This window comes from Ovis canadensis, chromosome 1 (genome assembly GCF_042477335.2).
Source record: "Ovis canadensis isolate MfBH-ARS-UI-01 breed Bighorn chromosome 1, ARS-UI_OviCan_v2, whole genome shotgun sequence".
In the NCBI taxonomy this organism is placed as follows: Eukaryota; Metazoa; Chordata; class Mammalia; order Artiodactyla; family Bovidae; genus Ovis; species Ovis canadensis.
Genome location: NC_091245.1, coordinates 209,285,369 through 209,302,784, shown reverse-complemented (window position 1 = coordinate 209,302,784; position 17,416 = coordinate 209,285,369). Strand labels below are relative to the sequence as shown.

Below are 17,416 nucleotides of genomic sequence, written 5' to 3'. Positions count from 1 at the left end.
GTAATGACAAGTACCAGACCACCAAGGAAAACATCCCTGGGTTATCGTATATGTGAAAGTTACCACAGTGTAGAGGTTAACAGCGTAGATCTTTGGGTTTGCAAAAGATCAGCTTTCTTGACCCAGCATGTTGCTTTGGGCAAATTTCTTAACCTCGCTGAACCTGTAAAATGTACATGAATAGTAACTACTGCGGAGATAGAGGGGAAATGCTTAGCACAGTGCTAGCACATCATAGTCAATAAATGGTAACAATACACAAGTATTTTGTAAAAATTATCATGACCTAGAGCCCTGGAATTCATGACTTTTTTACCCAAGAAAAATGGTAAGTCTAATAGCTTTCAATGAAATAATAGATTCTTAAAAGTTAAGCCTAGAGAAAAACTGATCATTGTGAAAGAAAAATGTGCTGTTGTGCTCCTTAGTATTATTTTAAAGTGGATTCCATTGTCTTAATACCTCTCTTAAAACAGGTATGCTATTTTTGCATTAAACACTCAAGTATACCTACCATATGAACTTTTCCTTTTTAAACTTAATGCGTGTTGCCTTTGGGCATATTTTCTGTATTTGAAAAATTTGCTTTTTAGTTGATACTAAACTCTTGTTCATAAGCAATTTTTGATTAGTCCCGAAGATTGAAATAAAAGGCTAGTAATCTCATTATTAGCAGATTTCTTATTTTCAAGTTCATACCTCCAAAATCACCTGTGATTTCCCAGTAGGCTGTGAAAATGAGTCACCTGGTATCTACAAAGTAGTGCTCTGCCTACTGTGTTTTAACAAATGTTTAACTTGATTATGTAAATAACCAATTAATTTATAAATAGTCTCTTTAAGGGGCTACCTAAATAAAATGCACATACTTCATTAAAAACAAAACATGTTCTCTCAAATCTTTTATCATGCTGTTACAGTTTTTAATGTATGAAATCTGAAACAATTCAGATTTATCACTGACAGAGGTAAATACATCAATTTCTTGGGTTAAAGTTGTGGCTGAACTCACTTTAAAATTCAGGGTTCTAAGTGACTAGGGAGTCCTCCGTACCTTGAAGAGCCTTCCTTCCCAGTGAGATGAGTCCCTACTAAACCTGTGCTAATATATTTATCACATTTTAATTATCAGTCTTCCATTGGATTGGGGATTCCTTTAGGGCAGAGACTGTTCACTTTGTCTTGAAATAGGTACCAAATTATTTGTCAAATGAGTAGTGAACAACACTAACCTATGATCTGATTTAAAATCCTCAAACATTTATACCAAGGCTTTGATTTAGCTTGTGCTAAATAACTTCTAAAATTTGTAGGTTTGAGGCATTTTATTATAAAAAGCTGGTACGCATAAGAGAATAAGAACTTGAAGTCATAATACATTTACTTCATTTTTTAGCTTGACCTTCTAGTAAATCTTTAGCTTCATTGATTTTGGCTGCTATATAAGGAGATCCTCCTATAGAAAGAAAGAAAAAGAATAGTTACTATATTGGATTTTCCAATTTCTGCCTGGTGAAAAGCTATTACCTTGTTTCAAGAACTCCTGTTTAAGATGAAATGAGCAGAAATGAAGTTTTGATTTTTTTTAAAAAAATAGCTGACACTGGAACTGGATGACTAAAAACACAGTTAATATATTTGATCAATGGGAAATGATGAGGGAGATTTATACACACACACAATGGCACCTTTTGAAAAAGCTTAAACAGAAATGAGATTTTAAAAAATACTCATGTGACTTTGAAATAGTGTAAGTTACCTTTTTCATAAATGAACACTTATTTATTGTACTGTGTTATTATAAAATCAGAAATTGTCAGAGGGGTCTGAGCTTTGTTGGAAGACCTCAGTCTAGTTCCTTTTCCAGTTGTCAACAGTCCCTTCATGGTGTCACCTACAGTTGCTTTCCTACTAAACTGGAGCTGTGATTTGAGTGAGTCTTATAAGTGTGGCCCCAAATTATCAAGCAGTCAGTCAGCTTAGTTAAGATGCAAATATATGGGTTCCATCCTAGACCTAAGGAATCAGAAGTTCTCTGGTGTGTGCTTAGTCACTCAGTCATGTCTGACTCTCTGATACCATGGACTGTAGCCCTCTGTCCGTGGGGATACAGGCAAGAATACAGTTAATACCAGCTAAGTTTTGTAGAAGATGTTATGCAGTCAAATACCAAATATTTACCACGCCATTGAAGCCAAAACTCTTTAATGAGAGACCTCTCACATGAAAGTAAAAGGACTTAAACACTGATTCATGGATTTTGTGGTCTATATTTTGGTATTCCATTTGATCTTTCAACAGAGCCTAGGCTGCTTAGAAGTGCATCAGAAACTAATAAATATATCCTATCTAACTAGGTAACCACTAGTTTAAAAAGTCTAAATGGATTCGGGGGGGCGGCGGGGGGGAGTTTTTGTTTCATTAACTGAAATTCAACATTTTCCTTAAGAATGTAGACACCCTTCACGCCCCACCCCAAAAAGTAATTAGCAGTATTTAAGATACATCACAACTGCTGGCCTGAAAACATGGTTAATGCTTATCACTACTTCCAAATGACAGTAGTTACTAGATCTGCTTATTAGTCTATAAGTAAATTTTCCACTCAGTATTTATTTTAAGATACCAAAACAGCAAGTAGACCCAGCTTGGGAGACAATGCTCACAAACAAATCGAAGCATTTTCCTTACAACAACCAAGATTTAGCTATAAAATTATCCCATTAATAACAATTAGTCACCCCAACAAAAAGTGTTAACAACTCTAATGATACATACCCTTGTCTGGGTGATTTAAAAGCATAATTCGTCGATGAGCGTCTCTTATTTTGGCTTTATTGGCAGTAGGGCTAATTTTAAAAAGGAAAAGGTATTGGTTTACTTCAGACTAGTTCTGGATCACATTAAAAAACTATAAAGGTAAGTTGAAAATTGTGAAACGAGTAAGTCAATAAAACTATGAAAAGCTACTTAGGAGCCTCTCTATCACAAGGAAGATGACTATTCTGAATCACAGAACTAAACAAGAGCTTAGAAAAATAAGGTATTCTCAAAAATTGAGTTGAACTTGAAACTATATTACAACAATCCTGTTATTGGAAAGCATCTTTAAGTATCTGGAAATGAAAGAATTTTCACCACAAAATTTGTCACTCAATTATAGAGAACAACAATGAGTACTGATGATCTGTTGAAAACCCTACCTCCAGTGAGTTAAAACGTAGTTCTGTGTCAGTGGGCCTTCTCTTTGGACTTTTGTAGGGAATGTGAAGGTTTAAAAAAATGTATATAATAGATGGGAGTCCCTGGCAGTCCAGTGTTAACTCCCTGCTTCCACTGCAGGGAGTATGGGTTTGATCCCTAGTTGGGAAACTTAAGATCCCACATGCCACACAGTGTGGCCAAAAATGAAAACTACTAATAAAAGGTCTCTCTTACAGTTGCTTACAGCTCTAAATTTGAAAGAAAAATATTAAAAATGTAAGAAATTATTTTACCTTACACCTAGTATTAATGCCGCTTCCCGTTTTGTCATTTTGGGTTCAAACCCACCTCTGTAATAGCCACCACTGAAGGCCTGAAAGAGAAAATGCATTTGTAGGAAAAGATTATCAAAATGAAAGTTGTTAAAAAATGTCTATAAATGTTCACAGAACCAGCAGAAAACTTTAAAGAGTAATTCCTATGGTATTTTAGCTTATAAGTAGCAACAGGTATTTTAATGATCATTAAATATCCATTTCCAACCTCCCACTGCACCAGACAACCTAATCTGTCAAAGATAAGACAAAATAACAGTGCCGCAAAGCCAGTTCTGGGGGTGAAGGGAAGATTATTCCAAGCTCAGTTCAGTTCAGTTGCTGAGTCATGTCTGACTGTGACCCCATGAATCACAGCACACCAGGCCTCCCTGTCCATCACCAACTCCCAGAGTTCACCCAAACTCCTGTCCATAGAGTCAGTGATGCCATTCAGCCATCTCATCCCCTGTTGTCCCCTTCTCCTGCCAGTAATCCCTCCCAGCATCAGTCTTTTCCAGTGAGTCAACTCTTTGCATGAGGTGGCCAAAGTATTGGAGTTTGAGCTTCACCATCAGTCCTTCCAATGAACACCCAGGACTGATTTTTAGGATGGACTGGTTGGATCTCCTTGCAGTCCAAGGGATTCTCAAGAGTCTTCTCCAACACCACAGTTCAAAAGCATCAATTCTTCGGTGCTCAGCTTTCTTCACAGTCCAACTCTCACATCCATACGTGGAAAAACCAACCATAGCCTTGACTAGATGGACCGTTGTTGGCAAAGTAATGTCTCTGCTTTTTAATATGCTGTCTAAGTTGGTCATAACTTTTCTTCAAAGGAGTAAGCGTCTTAATTTCATGGCTGCAGTCACCATCTGCAATGATTTTGGAGCCCCCCAAAATAAAGTCAGCCACTATTTCCACTGTTTCCCCATCTATTTGCCATGAAGTGATGGGACTGGATGCCATGATCTTAGTTTTGTGAATGTTGAGCTTTAAACCAACTTTTTCACTCTCTTCTCTCACTTTCATCAAGAGGCTTAGTTCCTCTTCACTTTCTGCCATAAGGGTGGTGTCATCTGCATATCTGAGGTTATTGATATTTCTCCCGGCAATCTTGATTCCAGCTTGTGCTTCTTCCAGCCCAGCATCTCTCGTGATGTACTCTGCATAGAAGTTAAATAAGCAGGATGACAATATACAGCCTTGATGTACTCCTTTTCCTATTGGAACCAGTCTGTTGTTCCATGTCCAGTTCTAACTGTTGCTTCCTGACCTGCATATAGGTATTCCAAGCTAGCCATGTTCAAGTAAAAACCTGATCTCAGACTATGACTAAATGTTTTAGAACAAGTGCTTTATAGGATCTGGAGATCTTTTGAGCAAGTTGCTCAAGGATATTTTGAGGTTCAAGGCAAACAAGACTAAAGATAGTACTAAGAAAATCAGGCTACTAGGTCCATTGACCTCCATGTGTCAGAAATCCTATTGGTAAAGCCTACCATTACCCATTATGTAACTCAATCACAACAATAAAAGGCAATTCTCTACAGACTGTCAAAATCATATTCACTCTGAATTTTGACCGCAGAGGGTATTATCACATTCAGTCATACCCCAGAGCCCAATTAACTGCTGTGTTATCCAAGTAAGCTGTTATGGAGTGCCACGGCCACACAGTAACCATGGGTCACTTCAGATCCCTAGATCCTTCTGTTTGTGATCAGAGCAGATGATGCTGAAGGTAATTACATATGAACAATAAAGTGACATTACCTTTCATGATACTAGAACTGTTAACATCTCTTCCCCAAATTCATCATATGTAACATTTGATTCTTTAGAGTAGCCCCATTACAAAGCTCAGAACTTCTAAACCTTTCCTGTAGGAAGCAAGAGAAGGGGTCTAAAGCAATCACTTAGAATGCCACGGATGTCTGGTTCTAGGCTTCATACACAGCAAAGAATTAGCAAAAGTGCTAAATAAGTCTTACAGATTTTGGTAGACTTTGAAAAACTTGTTTTACTTGAGGCTCCATATGCTTCATGGCTTGCAAAGCATAACGACCTAAACACAAAAGCAACAAAATAATTAAAATAATTTAAAAGTCCTCAACGTCTCCTACTTCAATTCTATCCCCAAACCATAAACAAACCTGCAAATCCTGCAGCAGCAATGGTCAGTCCAACTGCTACCACTGTACTGGCCTGGTAAAGGGAAGCAGAGTAAGTATTTATTTCTTTCATTCTCCCCCTATCCTTATCATGCCCATTCTTGCATTTCAACTCACTACAAGTTTTATTTCAACGGGAGAAACAACTTTGAGGATGAAAATACTGCGCCCAAGGATCCTGCAAATTTTACATCCAATGCGTTGTAAAGGTATGGGGCTTTCACTACGGGAGGAAACAAAGCAAGTCGATTTACTTATTTACTTTTACAACAATGGATGATTTCCTGCCCCTTGAAAGTGAAGTCACATTTAAATTCAATCGAGAGGAGTGGAAATAAAGTTTCTGCCAGAGAACTTTACAGAGGGTTCCTGTAAATTCTGATTCAACGTTAAACGTGAGCTTAACAAAGATTAGCTTTCCATAGCGCCTTCGGCCAAATATGTATAGGAATCGAGAAGTGTGTCAGCAAGAAAAAAGGGGGAAGACAGTGCAATGTAGATAAGACTGCGAGGAGATGGAGGGGAACGGCAGGTATAATCAAATGCGTTCCCATTTATCTCCGAGCCCTAGGGACTGCAGGCACAAAGGCCCGAGAGCCGTGAGCCAACAGCTTTGTGTCCTAGAGAGGGCGACTCCCCCAGGCGCTACACCCCCAGCTCAGAGTCGCATTAGGGAGACATCGGTTCCTCTACCAGGCCTTGAGCAGAGGTTGAGAACTGGGCCTGAGATCGCCCAAGAGGCCGGAAGGCCAAACTCACCATGGCACCTGCTCGGTTCCCGTGCCTCCACCAGGAGCGTGGTTCATCCCAGCCCACCAAGTTTATGCCTCTCTCACGAAGCGATACGGCCACCACCAGCACTTACAAACCACCTAGGCAAGGGCGCCCCAGGAAATACGGCAGTGGCGGCCGTAAACTAGGTCGGAAAACTGTCGTAAAAGTGGGCCAGCGGACGGGAAGGAAAAGGTTGCTCATGCAGTGGGCGGTGGAGAACGCGACTTTGGATTGGTTGGTGGCTGGGCGGGTCACCTCCTTATCGGGTTCAAAGGTAGGGCTTCTTGGCGTTTTGTCCTTCCAAGTCTGGCCCCGTTTTGTTCTTTGCTCCTGGGCCTAGAGTATTTGGGAATTCCTACGGGAGGGGTTTTGGTATAGAAGAGCATGAGCAAATACTGTGTAGCTTCGCTCTGAACGTTTTTCTTTCTTTACATGTTAGCACCTTCACTTGGAATTTATTTTGTTTGCAACTGTCAAGAGTAATTAATATCCATATACCTGCCGTTACGATTCCACCATAAAGCCAAATAAATGTGGCGATACAGTATAGCAAAAAGATGTTCTAGAAAATCAAAGGAGCAAGCCGTATTGTTTCGGGGTTGTTCTGTGGGATTCTTTTTTTTTTTTTAATAATTTTATTTAAATACGTGACTTGACGGGAACTTGTGTGAATGTTTGGGGTTTGGTTTTGTGGAATGGAATTACCACTTAAGGACAGTTAATATTCTGATCATGGGATCTCAGAATCACCTCACCTGAAAAATGCTATTTAAGATTACTCCCTTTTTCAAAATAAAAAGTAATGTTTGGTTTTGCCTTACAGGGTATCATGTATCTATACATAAAAGGGGAAGAGAAAAACAACGGAGACAATAATGAAAATTTTGCAGTGTGTTGTTTGTATAATGAAAATAAATTTGGAATTAATTCCCACTTAGAAAGTATCAGAAGTCTGTTTACATTGCAATAAAATTCTGCTTTGATGAGCTCTTTGTTTTTTAGACAAATATGTGAATTCGTTGGCTTTGGTTTCCTCCTCTGTAAAAAGATTCTGTATTTGGATCTCCAAGGCAGCCCTGAGCTGTAATGAAATTTATTGTTAACAAACTATCCAAAACTGAGATCCTAGTGTTAAGTGTACGTCTTCCTTTTTTGCCTTTTTAAAATCTAGTTCTTAACCCAACAACTACAAAAGATAAGTAAGACATAAGACCTTGGGATCAAATTGGCCTGAAAAAAGTTTAAAGTTCCTATGTTTAAAACTTCCTGTTACATATGGTTTTGGTATATACAAGCTATGATATGTAGCTTGCTTGAGGAACACAAGCCTAGACTTAGGAAACCAGGGGTGGACAACATAGGGAGACACTTGAAGTGTAGATAGCTGTTTTTGGATGCAAATCAAACTAGATGCACAATCTGTCTTTGTCACTTACTATTTATGTGCATTTGGGCAAGTTATTCCTAATTCTTCATTTTCTCATGTAAAGCAAGAGTATGATAGCTATCTTGCCAAATTTCTGTAAGGATAGAGATGTATATTGTCTATTGTATACATACTTATCGCTCAGTGTGTAGCTGTTATTATTACTAAAGATCAGAGGGAAGTCAGAGTGCAAAGTTCTTCCAACTTCTCATGACACGTCACTCATGAGTGCAAGCACACTAAGGGCATGGGAAGAACCCTTAAAAGCAATTTTTAAAAAAGTCTACTGACTGATAAATGAGTAATCACTGTTTGTTTCTTCTAGCCTGCGGTATCTGCTAGCATACCTTGACTTGTAACTGCATAACTTCAATCTTCAAGAAAGGTCTGTATCTTGAAATCCCTTCCTACTCTGTCTTCATGTTGCCTTTCTCCTCTGTGTGTAGAATCTTCACAGCCTCCCTATTAAAGAGTACATATAATTGCATGTAGGGCCCACCTGTATAAATCCAGGATAACATCCCCATTTTAAGATCCTTAAGTTAATCATAGCTGCAAATATTTTGTCATATAAGGTAATATTCACAGGTTCCAGGTTTTAGGACTTGGTATCTTTGGGGGTTATTATTTAGGCTACCATAGAGAATAAGAGAAGACAGTAGAGGGGACTTGGAATGACCAGATAATGAGAAAAGTCTCAAGCACATCTACTCAATTTCTCCTCTCAAATTTGTCAACCAAGGAAGTCACTTTTCGGGGAGGAATACGTGAGAGTTTAGAGGGAGTATCTAGAAGTAGTCCTGAACTGTGACTTTCAAACACTTTTTGACCATGACTCTTATTAATAGTAAGAAATACATTTTATCTTGTGACTCTAGGAAACAAATACATACTTGAATGTGCATGTGCACACACACACACATTGAATTTAATGTGAATTTAAATTGAACTTAATGGAAATTGATGTTTTTGAGATAGTACTTGCATTTGCTTCCTGAAATGTATGCTCATCTTTCCTATTAAAAAAAAAAAAATCCAGAAAACCCATTAAGTTTGCAGTCCACTCAGTTCAGTTCAGTTCAGTTCAGTTGCTCAGTCGTGTCCGACTCTTGGCGGCCCCATGGATCGCAGCACGCCAGGCCTCCCTGTCCATCACCAACTCCCGGAGTTCACCCAGACTCACGTCCATTGAGTCTGTGATGCCATCTAGCCATCTCATCCTCGGTCGTCCCCTTCTCCTCCTGCCCCCAATCCGTTCCAGCATCACAGTCTTTTCCAATGAGTCAACTCTTCGCATGAGGTGGCCAAAGTACTGGAGTTTCAGCTTTAGCATCATTCCTTCCAAAGAAATCCCAGGGCTGATCTTCAGAATGGACTGGTTGGATCTCCTTGCAGTCCAAGGGACTCTCAAGAGTCTTCTCCAACACCACACTTCAAAAGCATCAATTCTTCAGCGCTCAGCCTTCTTCACAGTCCAACTCTCACATCCATACATGACCACAGGAAAAACCATGGCCTTGACTAGATGGACCTTAGTCGGCAAAGTAATGTCTCTGCTTTTGAATATAGGTTGGTTATAACTTTTCTTCCAAGGAGTAAGCGTCTTTTAATTTCATGGCTGCAGTCACCATCTGCAGTGATTTTGGAGCCCCCCAAAATAAAGTCTGACACTGTTTCCACTGTTTCCCCATCTATTTCCCATGAAGTGATGGGACCAGATGCCATGATCTTCGTTTTCTGAATGTTGAGCTTTAAGCCAACTTTTTCACTCTCCTCTTTCACTTTCATCAAGAGGCTTTTTAGTTCCTCTTCACTTTCTGCCATAAGGGTGGTGTCATCTTCATATCTGAGGTTATTGATATTTCTCCCGGCCATCTTGATTCCAGCTTGTGTTTCTTCCAGTCCAGCATTTCTCATGATGTACCCTGCATAGAAGTTAAATAAGCAGGGTGACAATATACAGCCTTGACGTACTCCTTTTCCTATTTGGAACCAGTCTGTTGTTCCATGTCCAGTTCTAACTGTTGCTTCCTGGCCTGCATACAGATTTCTCAAGAGGTTCCCATCTCTTTCAGAATTTTCCACAGTTTATTGTGACCCACACCGTCAAAGGCTTTGACATAGTCAATAAAGCAGAAATAGATATTTTTCTGGAACTTTTTGCTTTTTCCATGATCCAGCGGACGTTGGCAATTTGATCTCTGGTTCCTCTTCCTTTTCTAAAACCAGCTTGAATATCAGGAAGTTCATGGTTCACGTATTGCTGAAGCCTGGCTTGGAGAATTTTGAGCATTACTTTACTAGCGTGTGAGATGAGTGCAGTTGTGTGGTAGTTTGAGCATTCTTTGGCATTGCCTTTCTTTGGAATTGGAATGAAAACTGACCTTTTCCAGTCCTGTGGCCACTGCTGACCAGGCCCTCAATAAAAACTGCGCGTCTCTAATGAGCTTCCCTGGTGGACAACATTTCACATGTGCTCTCACTATGTGTCATTGGAGAAACCAAGTGCATCCTATGTGACTCCACTAGGAGATGATTCTTGGAAGCCAGGACCTGGTCTCCTCCAACTATCACCCCGTGCCTTTCCCCTTTGCTGTCTGGCTTGTATCCTCCAGCTATAATAAGTTACAGCCATGAGTACAGCTATGTGCTGAATCCTGTGAGCCCCCACAAATCATTGAACCTGGGGTGGTCTTGGAGATGCTCTCCACGTGCTCGGGGTGCCATCATCAGTTTATTATAAAGGAGAGACTTGGAAATTATTTACGTGATGAAATATTTCAGTGGAATAGGCAGATGCCAATTCAATAGTGATTTATTTCAGTCTACAGGCTTCCCAGGTGGCACTAGTGATAAAGAACCCGTCTGCCAATGCTGGAGGCACAAGAGACACTGGTTCAGTCCCCGAGTTGGAAAGATCCCCTGGAGGAGGACATGGCAACCCACTTCAGTATTCTTGCCTGGAGAATCCCATGGACAGAGAAACCTGGTGGACCATGGTCCAAAGGGTCGCAGAGAGTCAGACGTGACTCTTAGCACACACTTTTAAAGAATGTCACCACCTCTAAATGAAAAACAGTCTTTGTCGACTAGAAATACTTCGGTGCCTCCATATTCTGGGAGAAGAAATTTATCTCCAACTTTCTTGGTAACTGATTGAATCACTAATTGGTCATAATCTGAAGTTTGGAAAGCATCACTCCATGAAAATCCACCTTTGGAAATTAATGCCAGGCGTATAAAATTTGTTCTTTCCCAAAAACCATGTGTCAGACATTGTGCTAAATGTTTCATGTTGATTATTTCACTTCATAACAGTAATATTTATTTCTGTTTTGCAGATGAGGATATTTTGCCAAATACATTTGTTCCCCGCCCCCCAAGATCCCTCTCTATTGTTTTCCGTTCTGCTCTGTTTCCTAGAGGAGCACAGGAGGCTAGGAGGCTGAAGTTAATGGACTACATCAATGGACTCCCTTGTCTTCTAGCTTGGTGTTTAGTTATGTCTGATCAGCAAATCAGAAAGCAGGAGGAGAGTGAGTTCATGGTCTTCATTTCTCCATCTTCCTTTCTGGTGGTTGCCAAAGGCTGGCTGAGTTTGTCCACTGAAGAGTACAGTTCCTGTTGTGTGTGTCTTCAGGTAATTACTCCCACTCCTTGTTCTTTCAGGTATGTCTAAGGGTAATAATGATTCCATTGGCCCCCAGAGCCATGCTGGACACTAAGCACTTGATCGTTATTTGCTGATTTCCCTTAATCCTGTCTGTATCCTTGTTAACAGTCCCTAATTAAAATTTCTTTAGTTACTCCATTGGGGGAATGCCATCTCTTTCTAGCATGAATGTTGACTGTTATAAGAGATTGCTGCAGTCAAGCAGGAGATGATAGTAGCAGTGGAAGTGGAAGGAAGTGGCTGGACTCCTGCCACTATTTTGAAGGAAGAATTGAGAGGATTTTCTGATGAATGAGATGTAGTATGTGAGAGAAAGAAAGGATTCAAGAGTGATTCCCAAGCAGTAGGCTTGGGTTGTTGGAAGGCTGAAGTTGCCACTTAATGGGACTGGAGACACTTCAGGAACAGCTAGTAGGGGGTGGGAGATTTTGTTGTGTTAACTTTGAAATATCAACTAGATATTCAAAAAGTTTTAGGTAGGCATTTGGATATGCAAGTCCTGTGTCAGGAGAGAGATCTGAGAGTCATCAGTCCATAGATGACCTTCAAGACCATGAAACAGATGAAATCATCCATTGAATGAGTGGAGAGAAGAGAAGAGGGATAAGCACTGTTTTGATATCTTTCATATTTGAAATTTTGGGAGATAAGGAAAAGCCAGAAAATTAGACTGAAAACAGTTAACCAGAAACCAGATGAGTGTGGTGTCCTGGAAGCCTAGTGAAGACATTATTCAGTGGAGGAACTGTATAAAATGCTGCTAATAGTCACAATAAAAAACAACAGAGAATTGACTACTAGACATCATTGGTGATACTTATGAGAAAAGTTTCTGCAACATGATGGAGACAAAAGTCTGACTGGAGTGGATTCAAGAGAGAATGGAAAGAAAAAGAGTGGAGATATGGATCATAAGACATCTCTTTCAAGGATTTTTGCTGAAAAGGGAATTAGAGAAATATGACAGTATTCAGAGAAAGAAACAGTTTAAGAATAGTTTTTCTGCTTTTTTTTTTCAGATGGAAGAAATAAAAGCATGTTTACCTGCTATAGAAATGATCTTACAGAGGGAAAAAATTGGACCAAATTCATTGAATCATCTAATTTAAGAATGAGAAGAAAATATAGAAATCATTTTCTCCACAACAGCTTTGTTTTATAAATGAAGAAACTGAGCTTCAAAATGGTAGACTAACTTTTCCAAAGCCCTGATAGTGTCCAGTAATTGCATACCCTTATTGTCCACTTTCCAGATGTATATAATATTGTGGTCATAAGAGGGTCATAGAATTGCCTTTCCCTGTATTTCCTTACCACCCTTTAGGAGTTTACTCACATCTGGGTCAATGGAGTCCAAGTTCCTGACCAGCAGCCATTTAACCCATGATTCTCTTGTAGATGGGCTTCCCTCGTGGCCCAGCTGGTAAAGAATCCACCTGCAATGTGGGAGACCTGGATTCGATCCCTGGGTTGGGAAGATCTCCTGGAGAAGGGAAAGGCTACCCACTCCAGTATTCTGGCCTGGAGGATTCCATGTATGGTATAGTCCATAGGGTTACAAAGAGTAGGATACGACTGAGCAACTCACTTTCACTTTCTCTTGTAGACAGCTGCTCGTACAATGCTGTATGTAAAACTAAATAGCACTCAGTAAATATTTAGTTCCTTCCCCTTCTCCTTCATTCCATCCCTTTTTATCCTCTTCCTGTTTATCCCCAGTGATCCTACCATGACCCGACAATCTACCACTGGGAATTCATCCTGTTTTCCCCTGTTTGGAAGTCAGTATTCTTAGTATAATTATCATACTGAGCTGTGATCAACAGACTCCTTCGTGAAGTGTTTTAAGAGTCTCTTTTGCTATTATAGGTAGTAAAAGGAATGTTCTAATGCTGGTATAGAATGGATGGAAGAAAGGAGATATTTAGAGCAAGTGAGATGGAGGACAGGTCTGGGTAGGAATGTGAGGGCCTAGGGCAGTGGGAAGCGGGGGGGAGGCTGGAAAATCAGAAGGCTGAAGTCCAGCCACCCTTTCCTCCTGTTGGATTCATCTGCATCCAAGTCAGGTGATCCCACCCTCCCTTGTGCCTGTTATAAAATAATTTATAACTATTTCTCCTGGGATTTTCTTTCCTTTTTCTTTACCTTATTTAATTTTTTCCTCACTGCCTCTGTTTTAGTCTGACTTCCTGCTTTCCTTTCTAATTACAAGAACCATTGTCCTAATTAATAAAGTCCAGAGCATGTGAATGGAGGGGAGGACCAAAGAATTGCCATGTGTTTGACTCGAGTAATGGCATGTGTTTCTGGATAAAGACTGCTATCTTCTCAGGCTGTAGGGAAGAAAATTGAGGCACTTAGGATTTCAGGGGAAAGTTGGAAATTGGGGTAAAGACTAGATGGCTTTTCCCAATGGAGATTTCCCAGCCAACCCTTTATTTCATTCCATTGTTGCACATCTTTTTCCATTGCCTTTCTCAGTTCTTTACTCCTTTCCCTATCCAGAGTTCCACTTGTATGCAGCAACTTTATGTGTTGAATAAAGCGAACCCTTCCTGCTGAGCTGTCAGCAAATGGAACTGTCCAACAGAACAGTCTGTGTAAGTGCGTCTTGTGCTTGGGCCAGACATACAAGTGCAATTATTTGATTGCTGGAGATTGCCACTAAATGAGGGTGAAATAGTGGGTCTGAGACTTGTTGGTGAATATTATTAATAATATAGTGTCATGCGTTAATAGCATAGTGTCATGTGAAACAAAGCTATACTAGAAGGTCTTTCTGAAATCCCATTTTAAATTACACTTTCAGGGAGCTAGCTGGTGGAGGAGATGAGAAATAATAAAGCAAGTTGTCTTTAAGCAACTGGTTGGGAGTTTCAGTGTGACCGTGGCTATAGTTCAGAGAATATCCATTGCTGTCATGAGTTCTTTGGTAGCTGGAGTGAAACATGGGATTCCTCTCTGGTTAATTGTCATAGAAGTTACCTTATGGTAGTGCTCTACTATGAAAAATAATCTTCATTTCCATCATTAAAATTCTTCAAGAGAGGCCATTGCAAAAACTGCATAAAATTCTTTCTGGCTACTGTGATGTCCTCAGTAAATGAATATTCAAGTACCAAAGTCCACTCATCACAAACAACCCTTCTAGACTCCTCCACTTCTTCGTTTATAAAACTCACAGTCCTGCCAAATGGACTTGTCACCATTATTCTCCAGATATGTCCTACAGTCCACTGCCCCTGGCCTTGAGTAAAAGTAATTCCCTCCATTCCAAGTGCCCTTCCCTCATCTCAGCTTTGTCTGTCAGTTGAAAGCCCAGACTAAATGTGCCTTCTGTGAAGTCTTTGTTCATTTGTCTGCAATAGGCATCCACAAACTTTTTATGTAAAGTAACAGTAGAATTCTAGGCTTTGTCACAGACAGCCTCTGTATTCTTTCCTGTTTTATTGAAATGTGAAAACTATCCTCAGCTCACTGTTCATTTAAAAATAGGCCTCAGGGTAAATTTGTTTCATGGACCATAGTTAGCCAATCCATGGTCTGGAGTGGTGTCTGCTCTCTCTAAAGTTCTGTACAATTTCATTTGTGTTATATATACCACTTACCATACCTAGCCTTGTATATAAATTGTTGGTATGCAAATATCTTCTCTACTGAACTAAAGATTCTTGAGAGTATAAATCATATCTTGTATACTTTATCCCTTGCGACATCTATTATGGTATCTGAACACAGAAAGTACTCAAATGGTGTTCATTAAATGAATGCATAAATTATTTAAATTATCTCCCAGCAAGAACATAATTTATTTCCCAACGACTCCTCCAAGCCCTTAATTTTCTGATAGGTAGGTCTTCTACCTCTACTCAGATCCTGGACCATTAATATGGCCATGAGCACCATAAGAGGAACTGGTAATTAGACAATATTGTTTTCATTTATTAAACATTGTAGCTGGGAGAAATGTCAATAACCTCAGATACACAGATGACACCACACTTATGGCAGAAAGCAAAGAAAGACTGAAGAGCCTCTTGATGAAAGTGAAAAGGAAGGGTGAAAAAGTTGGCTTAAAACTCAACATTCAGAAAACTAAGATCATGGCATCCAGTCCCATCACTTCATGGCAAATAGATGGGAAACAATGGAAACAATGAGAGACTTTATTTTCTTGGGCTCCAAAATCAGTGCAGATGGTCTCTGCAGCCATGAAATTAAAAGACGCTTGCTCCTTGGAAGCAACACTATGACCAACCTAGACAGCACATTAGAAAGCAGAGACATTTCTTTACCAACAAAGGTCCATCTAGTCAAAGCCGTGGTTTTTCCAGTAGTCATGTGTGGATGTGAGAGCTGGACTATAAAGAAAGCTGAGCACCGAAGAATTGATGCTTTTGTACTGTGATGTTGGAGAAGACTCTTGAGAGTCCCTTGGACTGTGAGGATCCAACCAGTCAATCCTAAAGGAAATCAGTCCTGAATATTCATTGGAAGGACTGAAACAGAAGCTGAAACTCCGATACTTTGGCCACCTGATGCAAAGAACTGACTCATTGGAAAAGACCCTGATGCTGGGAAAGATTGAAGGTGGGAGGAGAAGGAGGCAACAGGGGATCATTTACTTAATTATAATATTATTTTGCTACTTGGTTTGCCAGGGTGCAAGAAACAATAAAATTATAATAGCAAAAGCCGACATTGATTGTTTACCTTAGATAGTTATAGGTATCCATTTTAATATGTACAACCACTTAAGGAAATTAATAAAGTAACTAACTGCAGTTATTTATTTTGTTGTTAATCTGGATAAACTGGTGATCACAGCTGTCACTTAACCAGATAAAAGGACATAAGTCAGTCAACTAGAGGCAATATCTTGATCACAAGTTAAAGTAAGCAATATCATTTAGAATAGGCATATAATGCTGAAAAATTGTTTTCTTACAGGTGCTGAGTCAGTCATGCCCAACTCTTTATGACCCCATGGATTGTAGCCCTCCAGATTCCTCTATCCGTGGAATTCTCTAGGCAAGAATACTGGAGTGGGTTGCCATGCCCTTCTCCAGGGGATCTTCCTGATCCAGGGATCAAACCTGGGTCTCCTGCATTGTAGGCAGATTCTTTACCATCTGAGCCACGAGGGAAGCTGCCAATAATTGGTCATGGTTTAAAAAAATAACTGACTTAGTAAATAAAGATGTGTAGATTTGACTTAAGTTTTGTTTGTATCTTAAGCCTCATCTTTACAATATAATCAAAGTATTGTTGGATCACGTTGAGTTTCATTCTGAGCATGAATTTGCTTTGAACTGAATGACAGCAAAGCAAATTAAAAATAAATAAGAAAAACAACTTACACATACAACTAACTGAAAGAAATTAAGATATTTTATGGCAGTCTCTAAAGAAAATATCAACAAGCCGAGTAAGTTTTTAATAGAAGAAATTCCTTAAAGCCTCCTTTCTTTATTGTATCTTTCTCTGTCTCACATCAAGTCCATTGCCAGACAAACTCTTTACTCTCCAATTCTCCCTCAGTACTGTTTGCGCAGCTCTTTCTCCTCTTTCCACCACTCCTCAGTTAGTTCGATCCTCTTGTCCAGTTACTCTCTGCCCATTCAAGGTTTTCCCATTCTTTTATATTCTCTCCCTTTCTGCAGTGTACACTGTGGTAGGTCAGATGCTTAGATAGCTGCCAAGATTCCCAATCACTAGTGTACACTCCCTGTATGATTTTGTCCCCTCAAGTATGGGCTGGACCTGTGAATATGGTGGGAATATGGCCCTCTCAGTTGATTACATCAAAGTGGCAAAGGTGATGTGATAGTTCACATCTGTCGTTACATTA

At 39.7% G+C, this 17,416-nt stretch overlaps 1 protein-coding gene and 1 long non-coding RNA gene across 4 annotated transcripts; one reads left to right on the top strand and one right to left on the bottom strand.

The window, feature by feature from the left end:
• Nucleotides 1-901: 901 nt before the first annotated feature.
• On the bottom strand, nucleotides 902-6,672 carry DNAJC19 (DnaJ heat shock protein family (Hsp40) member C19). The gene is made up of 6 exons (XM_069559409.1): nucleotides 6,452-6,672; nucleotides 5,675-5,726; nucleotides 5,513-5,586; nucleotides 3,498-3,577; nucleotides 2,779-2,849; nucleotides 902-1,456 (listed from the first exon to the last, which is right to left on the bottom strand). The coding sequence occupies exons 1-6, from the start codon at nucleotides 6,452-6,454 to the stop codon at nucleotides 1,386-1,388; spliced, it is 351 nt and encodes a 116-aa protein (XP_069415510.1). The 5' UTR covers nucleotides 6,455-6,672; the 3' UTR covers nucleotides 902-1,385.
• On the top strand, nucleotides 6,624-16,784 carry LOC138423484 (uncharacterized). Of its 3 annotated transcripts, XR_011250290.1 has the most exons (7): nucleotides 6,630-6,740; nucleotides 8,218-8,277; nucleotides 11,316-11,532; nucleotides 12,585-12,751; nucleotides 12,964-13,105; nucleotides 14,071-14,165; nucleotides 16,516-16,784. It is a non-coding gene; the product is annotated as an uncharacterized lncRNA (long non-coding RNA). The 3 variants fall into 3 exon arrangements; XR_011250288.1 differs by lacking the exon at nucleotides 12,964-13,105 and having other exon boundaries at nucleotides 6,624-6,740; nucleotides 11,234-11,532; XR_011250289.1 differs by lacking the exon at nucleotides 12,964-13,105 and having other exon boundaries at nucleotides 6,627-6,740.
• Nucleotides 16,785-17,416: the final 632 nt, after the last annotated feature.